The 17,582-nt window shown below is 37.1% G+C and overlaps 1 protein-coding gene across 1 annotated transcript; it reads right to left on the bottom strand.

Moving 5' to 3' along the window:
- Positions 1–2,980: 2,980 nt before the first annotated feature.
- On the bottom strand, positions 2,981–16,653 carry stip1 (stress-induced phosphoprotein 1). The gene is made up of 14 exons (XM_051893694.1): positions 16,501–16,653; positions 13,964–14,173; positions 13,702–13,843; positions 10,593–10,734; positions 10,050–10,215; positions 9,828–9,954; positions 8,318–8,420; positions 8,039–8,159; positions 7,830–7,926; positions 7,579–7,703; positions 5,749–5,785; positions 5,550–5,653; positions 5,254–5,426; positions 2,981–3,837 (listed from the first exon to the last, which is right to left on the bottom strand). The coding sequence occupies exons 1-14, from the start codon at positions 16,507–16,509 to the stop codon at positions 3,765–3,767; spliced, it is 1,629 nt and encodes a 542-aa protein (XP_051749654.1). The 5' UTR covers positions 16,510–16,653; the 3' UTR covers positions 2,981–3,764.
- Positions 16,654–17,582: the final 929 nt, after the last annotated feature.

The following is a 17,582-nucleotide window of genomic DNA, read 5'->3' as shown; positions in this document are numbered from 1 at the left end:
GTAAAGTGTTAACGATTACATGGCTGTCAATGGGATCTTGAAAACTTCTGCTGCCTTATAGTTTAATAAATTTGACTTTTCTTAAGATTACTGCACTTTTACAGCAGCAGTTCTAGTATACTGGTAACTAGTATATAGTGCTCCCTGCTGGATAGATTTTGAAGCACTGCAAAAAATATATATATATATAGATGATCAGATTAATGTTGGTTTCACTTTGAATGTGCACTATTTTTTCTGCTTGAAAGTTGAGATGACTTGACTGTTTTGCAATCTGAGTTAACAAAAATGAATTGAACCATGTAAATAGCTATAAAAAAAAAAATCACTATTGTTGCATAAATTGTTTAGGAAGACGAATAAGATCCAGCAAAAGGTTTTAAAAAAATACTGTACCTTTAAAGCTACAAAACATTTGGCCTTCTGGCGGTAAAAATTAAAATTTGCAGAAGAACATTGTTTTGGTTGTGCTTCGGCTCTGCTTCCCTTTGTGGATGAATGTGTTTCGAGGCGGCGGTGTACACAGATACAGCCAGGATTTTGTCACAGCGAATTTTTTTCTCTTTTTTTACTCTCAGTGATTCCCCGGAGGTTTACCGTGAATGATTCGTTTTCTTACTAGTTCTGACAACAAACCTTCAGGTACTTTTCTCCGTGTATGGATATGATTTGACACGCGCAGGCGAATGTCACCTCCATGCAATTTCCCGCGAAATCCGTCCCGACAGCTCTAAAATGTAAATCATTATTATACTGTCATTAATAACATTTTGTTATTAAAGAACAACTTAACCTTCTTAGCTTTAATTGTCCTAAATGTAATTTAAAGTTCAAAGAGCCTGTGAAATGCGTTCAGTCAGAATAATTCCCTTTTTAAGTAAACTTATGCCTGGATTGCACACAATATGTTGCTTATACCTGTTTTGCTGGTTTCTACCAGTCAAAAGTTTAGAATAGTTAGGATTTTGAAACGTTTTTGAAAGTAAACGTTTCAAAAGTAACCAAGTTTATTTATTTATTTATTTATTTTGATGAACAGTATACTAAAAACGTAATACTGAAGACTGGAGTAATGATTAATAATTCAAGAATAAATTACAATTTAAAACATTCAATCTAAAAAGGTACAAGTTATTTTACATTGAAGTAATATTTCAAAATATTACTGTCTTTACTGTATTCTTGATTAGGTGTCTGGTGCAGGTTGACCCAGCTGGTATACCAGGATGGTACCACTCCATTAAGAACAAAACAAAACAAAAAAAAAACAAAAATTAAAAAAAAAAAAAAAAAAAATGACAAAAAGCACCACGTGGCCCTTATTTTTGGACTTTTGAAATCTTCTGCTCTCACCCGCCCATGGCCTGTTGCACAAAGCCGGTTTCAGTTTCTACCCAGGTAAGTTCAAGATTAGTTTGAGCAAACTCTGTTTTTTCGGGTTTATGAAGGTGGATTGGTTTTTAGCGGGGTTTGTTGCTATGGTAACTGACGCTACACGGTTTACCTGCTCCGGAGCATGTTTTATTCTGGGTTAGAGATCGCAAACCCAAACTCGACCAATCAGCTGTGAGTAAAGTGACATGTAGCCTATCTGATGCAATAAAGCCACTCCTCCTGTATCTCTCGTCCAAATTAAATCAGTTTATAGTGAAAACATTTTAGAGACAAAATTTCTCAACATTTGCTGTTAATTATTCATTATATTTATATTAAATAAATTAAAATTATGAATAATTCATGACATATTCATAAAATTAGGCCGATTATATTAATTGACAATATTAAACTTTGTTTTTAAATTAAAATAAATATAATACATGCATATTATATAAAGCTTTTAAACAGATTAAGCGTACATGTATTCTTTTGAGCTCTTTGTGAAACTATATTAATTATTTGGTCTATTTGTTTGATTCACATGCATTGATGTAGTCAGCTATTTTCTTTCAGCTGCCTTCTCAAACTTTCACTGCAGCAGAAGTGTTTATTCCTGCTTTGTAAATGCGTTTTATTTCATATTTTTCATAACGATCTCTTAATCTTCGGAAGCGACATGAATTGCGCGGCTCTCTCGCGAGAAGTGAATCAAACTGACGTTCTCCTTGTTCCGTGTGATTGGCTGTTTGCCGCACGTGTCAGACTTTTAGGTGCACGCGCTTTGCAAACTCTGGATTAAACCTGAGTTGACAGAGAAAGTTTATACCAAGCGTTGTGCAACAGTTGAACCTGATCTAAACCAGGTTGGATTTATCTGGATTTGTCAACTGCAAACCTACTCTGAAACTCAGAGTTTGTTCAACAAGCTTCATGCAACAGGCCACCAGTCAACTCTCCTTCATGAGAAATGAAAACAAACCAAATTTCGCTGAGATTGGAGTATGTTTAGGGTGTGCTCAACAAAATTGAAATTCTGTCGTAATGACCATAACAGTACATAATTAATAATTATACAAGACCATTAGTAAATGTTGAATTAGTTTAAAAACGAGAACACACAAGTGTTGTTAGTCTTAAAATGTAAAATTACAATGCTGCCGATGAAAACCGATCTTTAAAAAATTGCGATATGATCTAGATCATGATGACAGTCCGACGTATAAGTTCTTGCAGACGTAAAAGCAGAATGTTAAAAATGAAATTACTGTACTGAAAAGAAAGTGAATTTAGAACAAAATTGAGATCTGATCTAAATATTTATGATGATCTGACATTCTTCTTCGTTTTTCTGGTGTGTTTCACTCCTTCGCCCCTGGTTCTTCTTCAAGGCCTCCCAAGGTCTTTGAACTTCAGTGCTGTTTTGGCAGCACATGGAGGACCAACAGCATATTAAGCAGGTGGCCATAATGGTTTGGCTCATCTGTGAACTTAGTTCAAATACTATGCACAATACACATACTACACAAATAGTGTGAGTAGTATGGTAGTGTACCATTCCAAACAAACACATTGAATGAATGCTGAGTTACAAACGTCACACAACTTCATGGATCCAGAACTTTATTAAACTGATGTTGCATTTCAATATGGTGATGCTGAAATCACAGTCAGTTAATCGATCGCAAAGTATGAACTGAAGCGAAACAGGTGGGAGGCAACTGAGCTCAAACAAGCCCTCTGAGCTATGAACCTCTCCCTCACAAATAGAAGTGCATTTATATAGTACAATAGCAAAGCATTCAGATTCAGAGACAGACAGATTTCTAACAGGCCTACTATGTGAAAATTAATCACTGATGGCAAGCTAATGTCATATTGCTCCCCTCCCCACTTCTCCAATGCAGGGAAAAACAACAAAACCCCCACGTACAAAAATCGTAAGAGGACAGATTCAGAATAACATCTGCATTTAAACATTACAAAATTATATTCAGAAGAAAGAAAAAAAAAAAAAGGGGGAGAAAAAGGCAATATAATAATAAAAATGCTTTTAATATGAAGGCTCAAAACCTTTTTTAACACTCTGTTGTCACTAAGGCTAGATCTTTTCATTCCATGAACACTGTAATGCATGAAAACCACGACTTGTACGACTGACACTGGTGAATATAGTGTGGAGGAAAGACCAATTGTGTTAAATTTTCAATCCAATTAAGGCTTAAAAAAAAAAAATACATTCCTGTTTAGGAAGAGTGGGAGGAGAAGGGTCAGAGTGCCTGTTAAATTTGGCGAAGTAAATAATTTGTTTGGAATGCCGCCATCCTTCGTATTCTTCTGTTGTTTTTCTGTAGATGAATAATGTCCTGGTTTTCTTCTGGTTCCTTGGATCACCGAATAGCTATTAGCCCAACATCTATCAGTTTCTGAATTTTCTGAGCGATGACAGGGTTCTTTAGATGACTGGATGGACAGAGAAGAAATTGCAAAAGAAATATATTTTAAAATATATATACACATATAAAAATAACACTTACACACACACACACACATAAATATACACACACACCCCGATGAGCCATTACATTATGACCACCCCCAGCTTAGAGCAATGAGCACGCCTGGCAACCAAACGGTACAGCAGGTGCAGTTCACAGAGCAGTATATATATACCACCCGAGGACTGGATTTTGGTTAGTAGAGTGTTCGGTGTTAGAATGGGAAAAGCTGCTGAGTTATCGGAGTTTGATAAAGGACAAATTGTGATGGCACAGCACCCCGGAACTTCGATCTCAGAAGCAGTGCGCCTTGTAGGTTGTTCACATGGCCAAACGACAAACCGTCATTCAGCCGTGTGTCGTCCGCATCTCATTGATGCCAGAGGGAAGCAGAGACTGTTGTACATTGTTCACAGCGACCGCAGGGCCACAGTGTGACAAATGACCAGCAGCTACAACAGTGGTGACCAGGACAATGTGTCACAGCACACAGTTCATCGCAGACTTCTGCATATGGGCCTGCGTAGCCGATGACCCAGCCGGGTCCTCATGCTAACCGCACGCCATCGCCAACAACGCATGAAATGGGCCCAAATTATAGAGATTGGACTGCGGATGATTGGAAGAATGTGGCCTGGTTTGACGAATCAAGATTCCTGGTGCATCACGAAGGCCAAGTGTGGATATGCCAATTACCAACAGAGGACATAGCACCTGGATGCATGGTTGGGTGGACACAGGCTGGCAGCGGCAGTGTTATGCTGTGGGCGATGTTTTGCTGTGAGCAATGTTTTCTTGGGACACTTTAGGCCCCATTATCCCAATAGCACAATTCTGACAGCTATCAGGTTTCATTTGAACATTGTTGTGCACCAAGTGCACCCATTCATGGCAACTGTGTTCCCTGCCGGTGATGGCCATTACCACCAAGATATGTGCCATGCCACGCTGCCAGAATAGTCAAGGAGTGGTTTGAGGACCATGATGGTGAATTTCTGTTTATGCCTTGGCCTGACATGAACCCAATCGAATATTTGTGGTTTGACTTGGAAAAGCGGGTTCGCACTACATTACCACCACCCCGCAAAGTATGGGAACTGGATGACCTACTGCTGATTATGGTACCAGATACCCCAGGTGACCTATCGCCACCTCATAAAATCAATGCCTTGCCGCGTGGCTGCTGTTTTGCGGGCTAAAGGAGGTCCTACAGGTTATTAGATAGGTGGTCATAATATAATGGCTCATCAGTATACACTGTATATACATTATTTTTTTGCTTAAAAGGAAGCCCATTTTTGTATAATTGTCATTCTCATGACAATTAAGTTTTCCCCCTAATTGTCATTAACAGTGATGCTGGATTTGATGTGTGTCTTACTCGCTGAGGGCCTGTGGGTCTTTCTGCATCTGCTCTAAGATCATGCGCATGGCAGGATCACTCATGATTTGCTGCACCTCAGGGTCAGACATGGCCCTCCGTTTCACATCCTCTGGACTGTCGTTACGCGTTGCTTGGCTCACCATACAGCGTTGCAGACCCTCTGTGGCCTCCTGTAGAGACAGAAAAATAAAGAAATATAATGCTAGTTGTGTGGAGCCATCTTCACTAGCACAGTCCTCCTAAAAAGCTCAGAGATGCATTAGTTGTGCCATCCAAGAGCAGGTTATGCATACCTTTGAGTTGGAATCAAGCTCTAGAGCTTTCTGGTACACATCCATTGCTTTTGAGAAGTCCTTCATAGCCTCCAGTGCTGCGCCCTTGCGTGTGTAACCCTTAACTAAATAAAGTGAGAGTGGATAGTGTAAAAGGTTTTTGCAGGAAACATTAACTTATTGTCACAGAGAAGTAGTAAACAAAATGTGTAACACTTACTGAAGTTAGGGTCCAGTTTGATGCACTCCTCACAGTCCTGATAAACAGACCAAGAGTTGATGGTTAACAGCATGGTAAACTAGTCAACAACTAGTAGATGATCTCACTAAATCTATAAATTTTCCCCCCTTTTTATTGACAGTGTTGTTACGGGTAATGCTATTAAAGTTGCGTTTGTGCCATGTTGTAATTACCATAACTATGAGATTTTAACTTGTAAAAAGCATTCACTTTCTCATAAAGCTTCTAATTACAGCTTGTAAGATGGGAAGTTCCTGAGAGCTCCTACTTGTACCACGTGACCGCTGTACCACCTGACTGGTGCAGATTCATTTAGGCGTTGATAATGTTGCCAAAAAAAAAAAAAAAAAAAAAAAAAAAAAAAGTATAATTCCCAGTCAGAGGACGTAAACAGCTTCGAATGAAACATCGCATCTTGCCATCGAGACTACTGTAATTAAGACACGGCGTCAGTGCAGCATAGTGTCATGAAACCCCCTGTTTTAGCACTGGTCAAGATACTAATAATGTTATTTTAATAATAATAAAAAAACCTCTATATTTTGCCTTAAAATATCATGATAGTCTCATATCGTGATTTCTATCAAATCATGACATGAGTGTATCGTTACACCCTTACAGTTAAGGTGAAATTCCTTGCTGGTGCCCCAAGGTAAAACGAGGAAGGAGTCAGACACTCTCCCTTTATGTGACATGTGACCAAAACTCACAACGTGATCTGGTGTACCATCGTGCCACCACACAATTGGTGTCCTCTGTGTGACCCACCACATGCGTTTCAAACAACCACTGTGTTTGTATGTGTACGTGCATGTGTCAGGCCTTTAGACTGCAACTAAATGGTTGCATTTTGCGACCTTTTTTCCTGCCGACAATTTTATTAGAGGTCGCACTGGTGTCACTACCAATTTGACTAACTGGTAAGCGCACCAAAGAGGAACAAAACAGAGCTACTCATTTGAACCGCGCCACAAGGACCATTTATCAGCTCGGCCCAAAAGACAGCTTAGGGCGAACTCAGAGCAAATGCGTTCAGTCGCTGACAGGTCTTGATCACGTGACCATTAAACAGTGTTGTGAGAACCAGCAAGAAGCGTTTAAGTTTGGCGCAGAGTTCTCCGATACAAACCACTAATGTCTGATTTAATCTAGACTTTCTCAACAACACTGATGCAGAAACCAGTAGAAATATTGTGCCACAATGATCCAGTTTAAAGGCTTTTCAAATCACCAAAATTTACCATGTATTTACTGTAGTAGGAGTAACTGTAACCAAGGTATTGTGGCAGAAATGTGTGATATTTATAAATAATTTTAATATATTATTAATGTAGTGTATTACATGTATTAAAAGTGTAATGAAATATAATTACAGTATTTTTGTTATTGAGCTATAGCAGTTTTTGTGCATTTATATTTATACTAAATGACTTAAGGCTACCGTTTTTCATAAATACCACAGAAACCATATAGTTACTTTTTACAAATGAGGTGCTGTTTGGTTTTAACTGTGGCTTATCATGATTTACAAATATGAGTCCAATGGTTAATTTTAATAAGAGTAGAGTTCTAACTTGTACAGTCAGAAGTTTTACTTTATAAAAATTAGGTTTTTACAGATGTTACTGTTTTTGTTAACGAAAATAAATTTGTATCCAAATCCCAACTAGGGAAATGTGTATTTCTAAGAGACAAAACATGTAATATTATTGATATTATGTGCGGTGCTACCAAATCAGGTGCTACTGGCACCATCTGTAGAATTAGTGCTCTTCAATGTTAGTCTGAAGCCCTGATGTGTGATTGTACCTTAAGGGCCAGCTGGAATTCCAGTAGTTTGGTGTAGCAGGCAGCTCTGTTGCTGAAGAGTTTTGCATCGTAAGGGTTTCTCTTGATGGCCTCGGAGTAATGTTTCATGGCCAAAGGATAGTCACCTACACAATACATACCAACAGAACAATTCAAATCACAATCTTAACCATTACAAAACATATCTTATTTTTAAACGGAATCTCCTGTGTGAGGTTACAGCAATGTCTGGATTTGGTTCATATACACACCCTTCTGGAAGGCATCATTGCCCTGGTTTTTCTCTTCCAGAGCCAAATCTGGATTGATGTAGGCCTGCTTCTCCTGTTCCTTCAAAAACTTCTCAGCCTGCAAGATTTCATCACTTTAATTTCGAGGTGAATTATGACCAGGACACCACAGTCTAACAGGAAAGATATATTAGGATATCTATGTAAATTTTTCAACAAATCTCAATGACCTGTTGGCATTTCTTGAGGACGTCAGGTGTGCGATGCTCTGTCAAACTCTTGTTAAAGAACTGGATCGCCTCTTTGTACTTCTCCTGCTTATAGTAGGAGTTACCAATCCTGGCATATGCCCTGCAAAAGAACAGGAAAAAAGAGATTTTGTACATAATGTAAAGTTGATGATAAAATGTTTACACTTCTAATCGAAATCAACTTTGACATTAGGCCATAATCAGAAATAAATTAACACTTATTTTTCAGTTTTGTTAAGGTACAGAAAACTAACTTACTTGGCAATCTGTCTGTAGTCTTCTCGGTTCTCTCTGCCCACCTCAATGGCCTTCTCACAAAGCTCTCTGCACTTATCAAAATCCCCCTTTTCAAAATGTACAGCTTAGAAAGCGAAAACAAATAATCTGAATCAGAAGTATCCACTTACAGCAGTTGTGTGTTTTTGAGAGCAGTTAAGGTGGTTTCATCCTATTTTAGACTTTAAAATAAACTCAACACCAAACCTTTTATTTACACACTTGAACCAAAGCTAAGTGGAAGGGCAAGGGTTAACAAACACAATAATGAGCACAAAGGATGCATTCTTATTTTGATGCTATGCATCTCGCTGTTGTTTTTAAGTGGTTAAATGGTCATTCACAGAACGTGCTTTTGCCTTCTGCTGCACTGCTTATGCATTGTTTTATAAAGTCAACATCAGGTTTATTGTTAACTAAAACTAACAACTATTAAACTATTAAATGTTTTATTAACTGAAATACGTAGAGTTGAAAAAAAATATAGGTAACACTTCACAATAAGGTTTCATTTGTCAACATTATAGTTAACTACATTAGTTAACATGGACTAAGAAAGAAAAATACTTCTACAGCATTTATTAATCTTATTAATATAAATTAACATTTATTAATATCAAAAGTTCTATTTCTTAACATTAGTTAATGCACTGCGGACTAAAACAATGAACAGTTGTATTTTTTTATTAACTAATGTTAACAAAGATTAATATACATTTCAACAAATCTACTGCTCATTGTTAGGTAATGTTAGTTAATAAATTAACTAATGTTAACAAACGAGACCTTATTGCTAAGTGTTACCAAATATTAGATACTTAAGTTAGAAAAGTTGGCTTTGACAACTAACTGAAATAGGCTTAAATTGAAGAACTAAAACTACAACTGAAATAAACCAAAAATGAAATAAAAAAATAAAAGCCAAATAGTAAATGTTTAAAAACAATGAAAATAACAAAAGCACATAAAATTACTCAAATAAATGAATGACTAAGCTAAAGACTAATAACTTATGTAATATAAAAAGGCTAATTAATTAAATAAAAACTATAACAGTATATTAACAATCCTAAAATAACACCAGTAAACATGCATTAGACAGACATCTTTGACAGCAACAGTGTACTAAAAAGGCGGCTTTAAAAAGTTTTTAAAAATTTACTTCATACCTATTTATTTTTATTTATGGCAACATTGTCAATGCTGAAATCAATCTGCAGCAGTCAGGTGGTACAAGTCAGAGGTCTCCAAGTTGTTTACGTTTATTATTGTAATTGTATGTGCTTTGAGATATGAGGTAATTTAACACCATCTCTCATGACGCTTTGCAGACTCTGCTCTGGCTGTGCACGTTCATGCATTTTGGAGGAGGCGTGGCTTTGGAGAGTGGGATGTTACGCTTTCAAATCTAGCTTGCTTTTGCTAGCCTCTACAAAACTGCACACCCTAGCTTCAACCACTGCACAATGTCTCTAATATGTATAATTCTTACCTGCTTGGTTTGACAGATAGGTCATGTTGGTGGGATCATGCTTTAGAGCTTCTTCATAGTGCTTCAGTGCAGTATCAAACTCTTTCTTCTTATACGCTGCATTTCCCAGCTCCTTCTCCTTTAAGGCCTGGTCAGGGTCAGACACAAGCATTAAGCCACTTCAGTCAGAGTTCTACATGTACAGTGAAGCTACACCAAACCATGTGCTTTGACAAAAAGTACCATTCTCTTGTTCTCTGGTAGGTCTTCCTCTTTAGGAGGGGGCGGAGCTGTCTCTTTGGGTTTAGGGGGAGGGGGCGGAGTCGGTTCCTCATCTTCATCCATGCCAGACAGATCCAGCCCCAGCAGCACTGAGAGAGTGGTCATCACACGAGGGTCCTGCAGTTTCCTACAGGTCAAAATAATTGGGGGGGGGATAATAATAATAATAATAATAATTGGAGATGACTAGATATTACAACAAATTCTTAGAATATGCTAGAAAAGACATACTACTCACATTTACTGGAAAATATGGTATGTGCAGAGTATGACAATTTTCTATATTTTCAGATAACATCAGATAACCTAATATTTGCCAAAGTGTGCAGTACACAGGGTCACTGTGTGAGATACTGTATCCCATTATGCAACATATGGTCGACCACTATACAAGAGACTTTCACTTAGTGTTGTAGATTATTTCGTGATAATGACCAGATAACTACATTCTGCTAAGACAGACGCAGAGAAAGTGAGCAGCGGAAAGGCACACAAAGCACCTACGTGCCAAGCTCCGAGGGCTTGTTCCTGAGCTGCTCCAGCAGCTCCCTGTAGCTGGGGTCAGACAGCAGCGCTCGGGTTCGAGAGTCACCCTCCAGCTTTTCATACAAGTTGGGAATGGAAAATGGGTTCATCATCTTCCTCTCTGAAAAGTACATGACAACATCAGTTATCACAGTAAATCTGAGAATGAATTTCTTGCCATGCTCCACCACATGCTACAAATAACCTTTTAATCTTACGAGAAAATAAAGCTAATAAAAAAAGACTTTGGTACAGGTGGAAACTAGGTGGAAAAAAGCATTTGTGGAACTATTAGGCTTTTTTGACCCAAAGAGGCTTAATGTACACCAGTTTCAATGGTATATGTGCTTTAAGGCTTATTCAGACTGAGTGAATATTTTGACTTTAATAAGAAAAAAAATAATACAGTTGGAGGTTGTTGAAATCAGTTTTGTCAGATGCTGAATACAACATTACGCTATGCTCTTGACGTGAACAAACTATTTAATTTTGCTTTCAGGGTTTTTCCTGGGTCAAAAATGGTCTTCGGTGACGGCGGACAAACACAGTCATCCACACACAGTACAAAGTACCCTACCCATGTGAATCAGCTTCAATCACGCATTTAAATACAGTTGTCAATCCAGAAACTTTTCAATGTGTAGTTAGCTGTATGAAAAATATTACATACAGGTATTATTAGACATTATAATCAGTGAAGCTGTCAATTACACTGAAGCCATTCAACACGAGGTACACAAAGTTGCACTCTTGTGAAACTCCCGTTATAATCAATGCAACGAATCTCTTATTGACTTTGTGATTATACTTTGTTGGTTATAATTAGGGCTGCCCTCGACTAAAGATTTTTCTAGTCGACTAGTAGTCGTTCATTTAAATGAGTAGTCAACTTATGAACTTATGAAAACAGCAAGGAGACCATCTAAACATTTTAATTTATTGATAATGTTTTCTGTGTTTTCGGCTGCAGAGATTAAGTCAACAATGCTGACTCGTCATCTCCAATATGCACGTTTCATATGGATCATATTACATCATCTGAGAATATTTGTTTTCCACTTGAATTGGTTCACAATCCAGGGCACAAAGCTAAGGATTTTTTCTGCTGGCCCGGTCGGGCCAGTGGTTCAAATTTTTACTTGCCCAGGCAAAATCTTCACTGGCCCCACAATAAAAAAATAAAAAAAAAGAAAGAAAAGAAAAGAAAATAGGCCCATAAAATAAGCCAAGTTATTGTTTTTGTTGTTTTTTATAAGGTGACACCAAAAGCTACTAGATTAACTCACTTAAAGTAAAGATTAAGTAATAAAATAGGAACAAATAAACAAATTACAAGTAATAGCACAAATAAATTCAACAGAATAAACAAATTAAATAAACAGTGCTTTGTGAAAATGTTTTTTGTAGGCATAAACCTGTTTCAGGTACAGAAATTGTAATTTAATGTATAACTATAGAACTATAGATTAAACTTTATTAAAATTAATCAGTCAAGAGCAGTTACAGATGGATAAATGTTTTGAATTGTTTGAAATATGAAACAATAATACTGTTATTTGAAATTATTTATAAAGTGAAAAGATACTTTAAATGTGAAATTAAACCCGCCAGCAGGTGGCAGCAAATCCCTGTTAATAAGTGAGTCATTTAGATTTAACCGATTCATTCAAACAGCTGATTCATTCAGGAAGTGTTGCTCAGAGATGCAAAAGTGGACTTTGTTTGGAAATATTTTCGTTGGCGAAATAGAGCGAAACAAGCAATTTGGTGTCTAAAATGTAAGTCACTTAATATAAACTGCACGCTGTATAAAATCATTATCACTTTAGTAATCATGCTTATATTTGGATGAAATGGCACTCTTCGTGTAATATTGGTTAACTATATTAAATATAAATATAAAAGATATACAGGGGCATTTTTGCCCCTTATTTTAAATTCTGGGGGCATTCTAAATTAATTTTAATAGACTAAATCACGCAGTGAAATCGTGCACTCTAAATATGCACGCGCATTAGTCTAATCTACTAGACCACGTCACGTAGTGTATGCATGCACTCAATGTTTTTGTTTGGTTTTTGTGAAGTGAGGGACATACTCTATAATGTCAGATCGTTAAATCAACAATTACAATATCATAGACGATATATAACGCACACTCTACAGCACTGGACCGATCTGGCAATTGACCATTCCATCTACTGTCCCGAGCGTCGTTCACCCTCACCCAGGCCATCGGGCAGTCCTTATTGTCGAGCCCTGCAATCGCTTTCTATAGATATATTTCTCATGTCTGCGAGGCAAGTATACACGGAGTTTTGGTTTATTTTTTGACGCGCTCAGCAGAATACTTTAAATCCTGCTTGTTTTCTTTATTTTACAAAGGCACAATGTTTTCTTGTTATTGTGAGTTTACACAAATAAAAGTAGAAAGAATGATGTATTACTCTTATCTGTATGACCAAAAATGATGGCGTATTTTAAGTTGTTTCTGCTGTTATCATGGAAAAAAAAAAAAAATGCAAGTAATCACTCCAGCGATTAACAATCTGTCCCTCATGGACTGCATGACTTCGCCACAAGGGTTTTTTTTTTTTTTTTCTGCAAGTAACTGACTAATAAAATTTTTGGCCGACTAAGCCTCTTCTAGTCAACTAATGATCAGTCGAATATTAGGGGGTCGGCCCTAGTTATAATGAAAGGATTCGCTAGTGTGCAGAAGTCACGCTGAACAAAAACTCAGCCGTTTTGAATGGTAGTAAGTGGATTCTGAATAACTTCAACACATCTGATTGGCCATTGCGTTCACAAGCTCAACAGGTAGGCCTATGTCTGTGATTGTCTGCAAAAACAGGTTGCAAATAGAAACCTTTGACACTCTTCACAGAGCACTTACGCAAACACTCACAGGAGTGTTTTAAAGCAGATGGCCATCAGCAGGTACCGCTACTGCAGAACAGCAGGTAACGTCACATTAAATGATCAAATAAATCTTTGGCAGTTGCCAAAATATTTTCAATGCAGGAAAAACCCTGGCTTTGTGGCAGTTTTTCCAAAATCATGACAAAAGAATGAAAACATTCTTTACCTGCTAACCGTGCTTCCATGTTTTGAAGTCCCTCCTTGAGTTGCTGGTTGGATGGCTCTTGACGTAACCCCTCCTGGTAGGTCGCTTTGGCATCCTCTAGTCGCCCAAGAAACTCCAAAGCAGCAGCTTTTCTTGAGTAACCCTTTAAAAAAGGCAAAATACAACACATGGAAAGTGAAGAATGGCTCTGGAAGAAGAGGAGAACTAATGTAGAAATGGCAATCTATCAGTGAAAAAGAGACACTAAAAAACAACAGCTCACCTTGCCCCAGTCTGGCTTGATCTTTATTGTTTGGCAGGCATCTTTCAGGGCATTGTCATAATCACCCTTCTTGGCATAGGCTGCAGACCGATTGCTGAAGAGGACGTGATTGGAAGGGTCTAATGTCAGGGCCTCTGTGTAGCACCTAACCGCCTCATCAACATTTCCTGCGCTCAGCGCTTTGTTACCTTGATCTTTCAGTTGTGATACCTAGTGACAAAGATGGATAAAAAGTGAACATTTACATTTAATAATGTTTTTAATACGCCAGGATAAGAACAGCAGCAGCATTAAGCATTTCATTCAACTAGAAACGGGTCAGATGCACTAGCTGTGCTTAAGTTGCAACTTAGCCTAGTTCTGTCGTAAAGGTTCACCAAGTTACGCAATACTAAACATTTTGCACCATTATACTTAGATGAAATGTAACACTTGGCATAAACTAAATATTTACAGAAGCCTCTGACCAGGAGTAACAGCTGGAATAAAATAGCAGGTTGACTGAATTGCATCTGTTATTTTACCTGACAGACTTCAATTCTTTAGAAACATGACAATGTTGACATTTACATTTTAAGAGAGCATTGTGAATAAATTACTTTGGTCACACTTTAGTTTAGGGGCCAGTTCTGAATATTAACTAACTATTAACTACGACTTTTGCCTCAAACTCCTAATTACTGCTTATTAATAGTTAGTAAGGTAGTTGTTCTGTTTAGGTAGGTTGGTTTGAGGGATGTAGAATATGGTCATGCAGAATAAGGCATTATCGTGTGCTTTATAAGAACTAATAAACAGCCAAAATACTAGTGATATGTATGCTAATAACCAACTAGTTAACAGTTAGATCTGGACCCTAAACTAAAGGGTTACCATTACTTTTACTATAAACGTGAATGCATTTATATATTAAAAAAAAAAATCATTGCCAATGTATTTCTTTACTAATCCTTATTCATTTCAAATACAGTTTCTGAATGTTATTTACATATAAAATACTTTAGCACTGTATTTCAGTAAAAACATTTTACTGTTAGATATGCGAGGTAAAAATAGTCAGAATCAAGGATAAACTGAAATTCATGACATTTCAACACTTCTAGGGTAAATCATTCAAGGTAAACACGTTATAATGCGACTAATTTACGGAGACCTTACAACCTACTAGCTACGTTTTGCCATGAAACAGAAGTTGCAACAGTCTTTTCGTCACTATTGTAATGTATATCTGGGTGAAACTGCTTCTCGAACAAGAAAAAAAAAAGTGTAGGGCGGGACTTGATTTTGTCCATCAGGAACTGATTGGATCGTTGGATTGTTGTGGTTCGCTATTGGTCGATCTCATGTGAGTGACAGGTAAATTGTCAATTTTGATTTTATGGTGACTTTAAGAACAAATGGTGCAACCAAATAAAGTAAAGAGTTACTTACAAACTAGCTAGTAGTTACTAAGACTCTAGTGTGGACCTCACGTTCCAATTTAAGTAAGAAATTATTAACGACTGGTTTTTAAATGACTTAAACTAGAACTCATTTTGGGTTTCATTTTTGCATGAACTAATCCTTTATTGATTGAATAACTGATCCTACATGAATTTGCGTTTGTATACCGTGGCTTTAAACGGAAGCTCTTAGAAACAGTGAACTGTGTGAGATGTTCAGCAGCACAGCATCTGTTGTCGAGATTTGACATAAACGTCACTGACAGCTGATGCCCGGAGTAACAACTTACATTCAGGCACGTCTCCCTGCAAAGACATTGCTGCTTAAAGACTATTTTTTCGCTTAAGTTATTTAATAGCGACCCATAAGAATTGCATAAAAGAAATGAAAGGAAAAAAAAAAAAAAAAAAAAACCCTACGAGATAAACGGGACCTTTTTTTTTTTTTTTACTATCCTTTAAGCGCAATTAAAACAACTCATTTTAATTAGTGTTATGATAGAATCCTATAATAAAACATGTCCCATTATGATCCTTTGGTACCGAATTATGAAGACCTCACAATCCTATTCATATTTCTAAAGGACGCTTTGATTGGAGTGCCATTTATCAATCATTTAATAGAAAAGACAGTTTAGTCTCAGCACGAGTAACTGAATGAAGTGACGTTCCGCCCTTCACACACACACACACACACACACACACACACACACACAGAAGTCTCTAGATCTGACATGAGCTTAGGCTAACTTGCTAACTGATGGATGAGATCGACCAGATGAATAAACCTGCATTACTCTCACAGAACCTCATCTGTATTTATAATGATCACGTTTTTTAAGATAACCATTGCAGAAGAATCGTTCGCACGGATTGCAGGTTAAAACACAGCGTGACATATTCAGCTGCTAACGCGTTGTTAGCCAACTAGCCCATACTATCATTGATGCGGTTTATACTGAGCTACACTGACTACGTCTTTAAAATAAGCAAAACACTTATAACACTTTTAACAGTTTACTTTGCACAATGATTTAAAAACCTAATGTCTTCTTCATAATATGTAATACAGGCTGTTCTATGTAAGTTACTTACTTTCTCCATAGCGTGGGCATGAGGTTCCAGAATCTACCAAGACACTAGCGTCGCTCCGCCTCTCTGCCTATTATCAATGTAGCCGGGAGATGGGTTGCCAGGTATTCTAGTTTAACCCCACCAGGTATGTGCGCGTAACGTGTTATGTCATAATGCACATAATAAAAGGAAATTACATTATACAAACTATTCGTAGTCTCAAATTCTTATTTATTGTAATTTGTGGATTCATTCATATTAATATCTCATAAAAGATTAAATTTGTAATTATGAAGCAAAATTAGCCTCCAGAAAATTCTGGCACAAATGTACGAATCTGTGCTAAATGCGTGGCAACCGAATGAAAGCGACATATGAGAAGTAGAACTGGGAAGTGTTACTTTTCCAACCGTAGTAGCAGCGCTGCCGTCTCTGATTGGATTAACCGTTGATTACTGAGGAAACGAGCGATGAGGTTGATGAGAAAAGTAATGCTGAATGTTCTAGAGCTGTTCTGGAACTCTCTTCGTTTCAAAATGCCATGTCTCTGTGGATCATATTTTTCAGTGTAACGTCATGTTTTTCTTTCTAAAAAAAATCGCAAGCATACATTCAGATTTAAATAAATAAAAACATATTTGTATTAATATATCCTAAAGTTCATAAATATTGGGAAACCGGAGCTTGTTGTCACAAGTTTTATTCCAGTGAATATTTCTCAGTTTTAGGTTTATTTTTGAAACACATACTTTTAATTCATATAAATCAAAATCTTGACTACAGAAAAGCTACTGGACATTTTTACCGTACTGATACACATTGTGACCAATAACGGAGCATGTTGTCACTTGGAAATTGACACCAAAAGCATGCTTTTCAGCAAAGATTGAAATAGTTTAAATTTAAAAATAAATACAGTATGATGTACACAAATATAAAACCATTGTTTTGGCTAAGGGTCAATCCATATCAAGGTAGCTTGACCACTTTTAATTTTTCTTTTTGCAATTACATCTATGTATTGGTATTGCAAAAACAACAGTTTTATTTTTGCTTTACTTAGTTTAACCACGGCTGCCTTCTTTGTGTCAAAGCCCACAACA

The sequence above is a fragment of the Ctenopharyngodon idella genome, chromosome 5 (assembly GCF_019924925.1).
Source record: "Ctenopharyngodon idella isolate HZGC_01 chromosome 5, HZGC01, whole genome shotgun sequence".
Classification (NCBI taxonomy): Eukaryota; Metazoa; Chordata; class Actinopteri; order Cypriniformes; family Xenocyprididae; genus Ctenopharyngodon; species Ctenopharyngodon idella.
The sequence above is the reverse complement of the archived record's forward strand: the minus strand, read 5'-3'. Positions and strand labels throughout refer to the sequence as shown.

Bases quoted from the DNA above. Each gene is read 5' to 3' on its own strand.
- stip1 (XM_051893694.1), bottom strand. The intron at 9,955-10,049 runs GTACTTTTTGTC...GACCCTGACCAG, and splicing joins TACCAGAGAACAAGAGAATG to GCCTTAAAGGAGAAGGAGCT. The intron at 8,160-8,317 runs GTAAGTTAGTTT...GTTCTTTTGCAG, and splicing joins GACTACAGACAGATTGCCAA to GGCATATGCCAGGATTGGTA.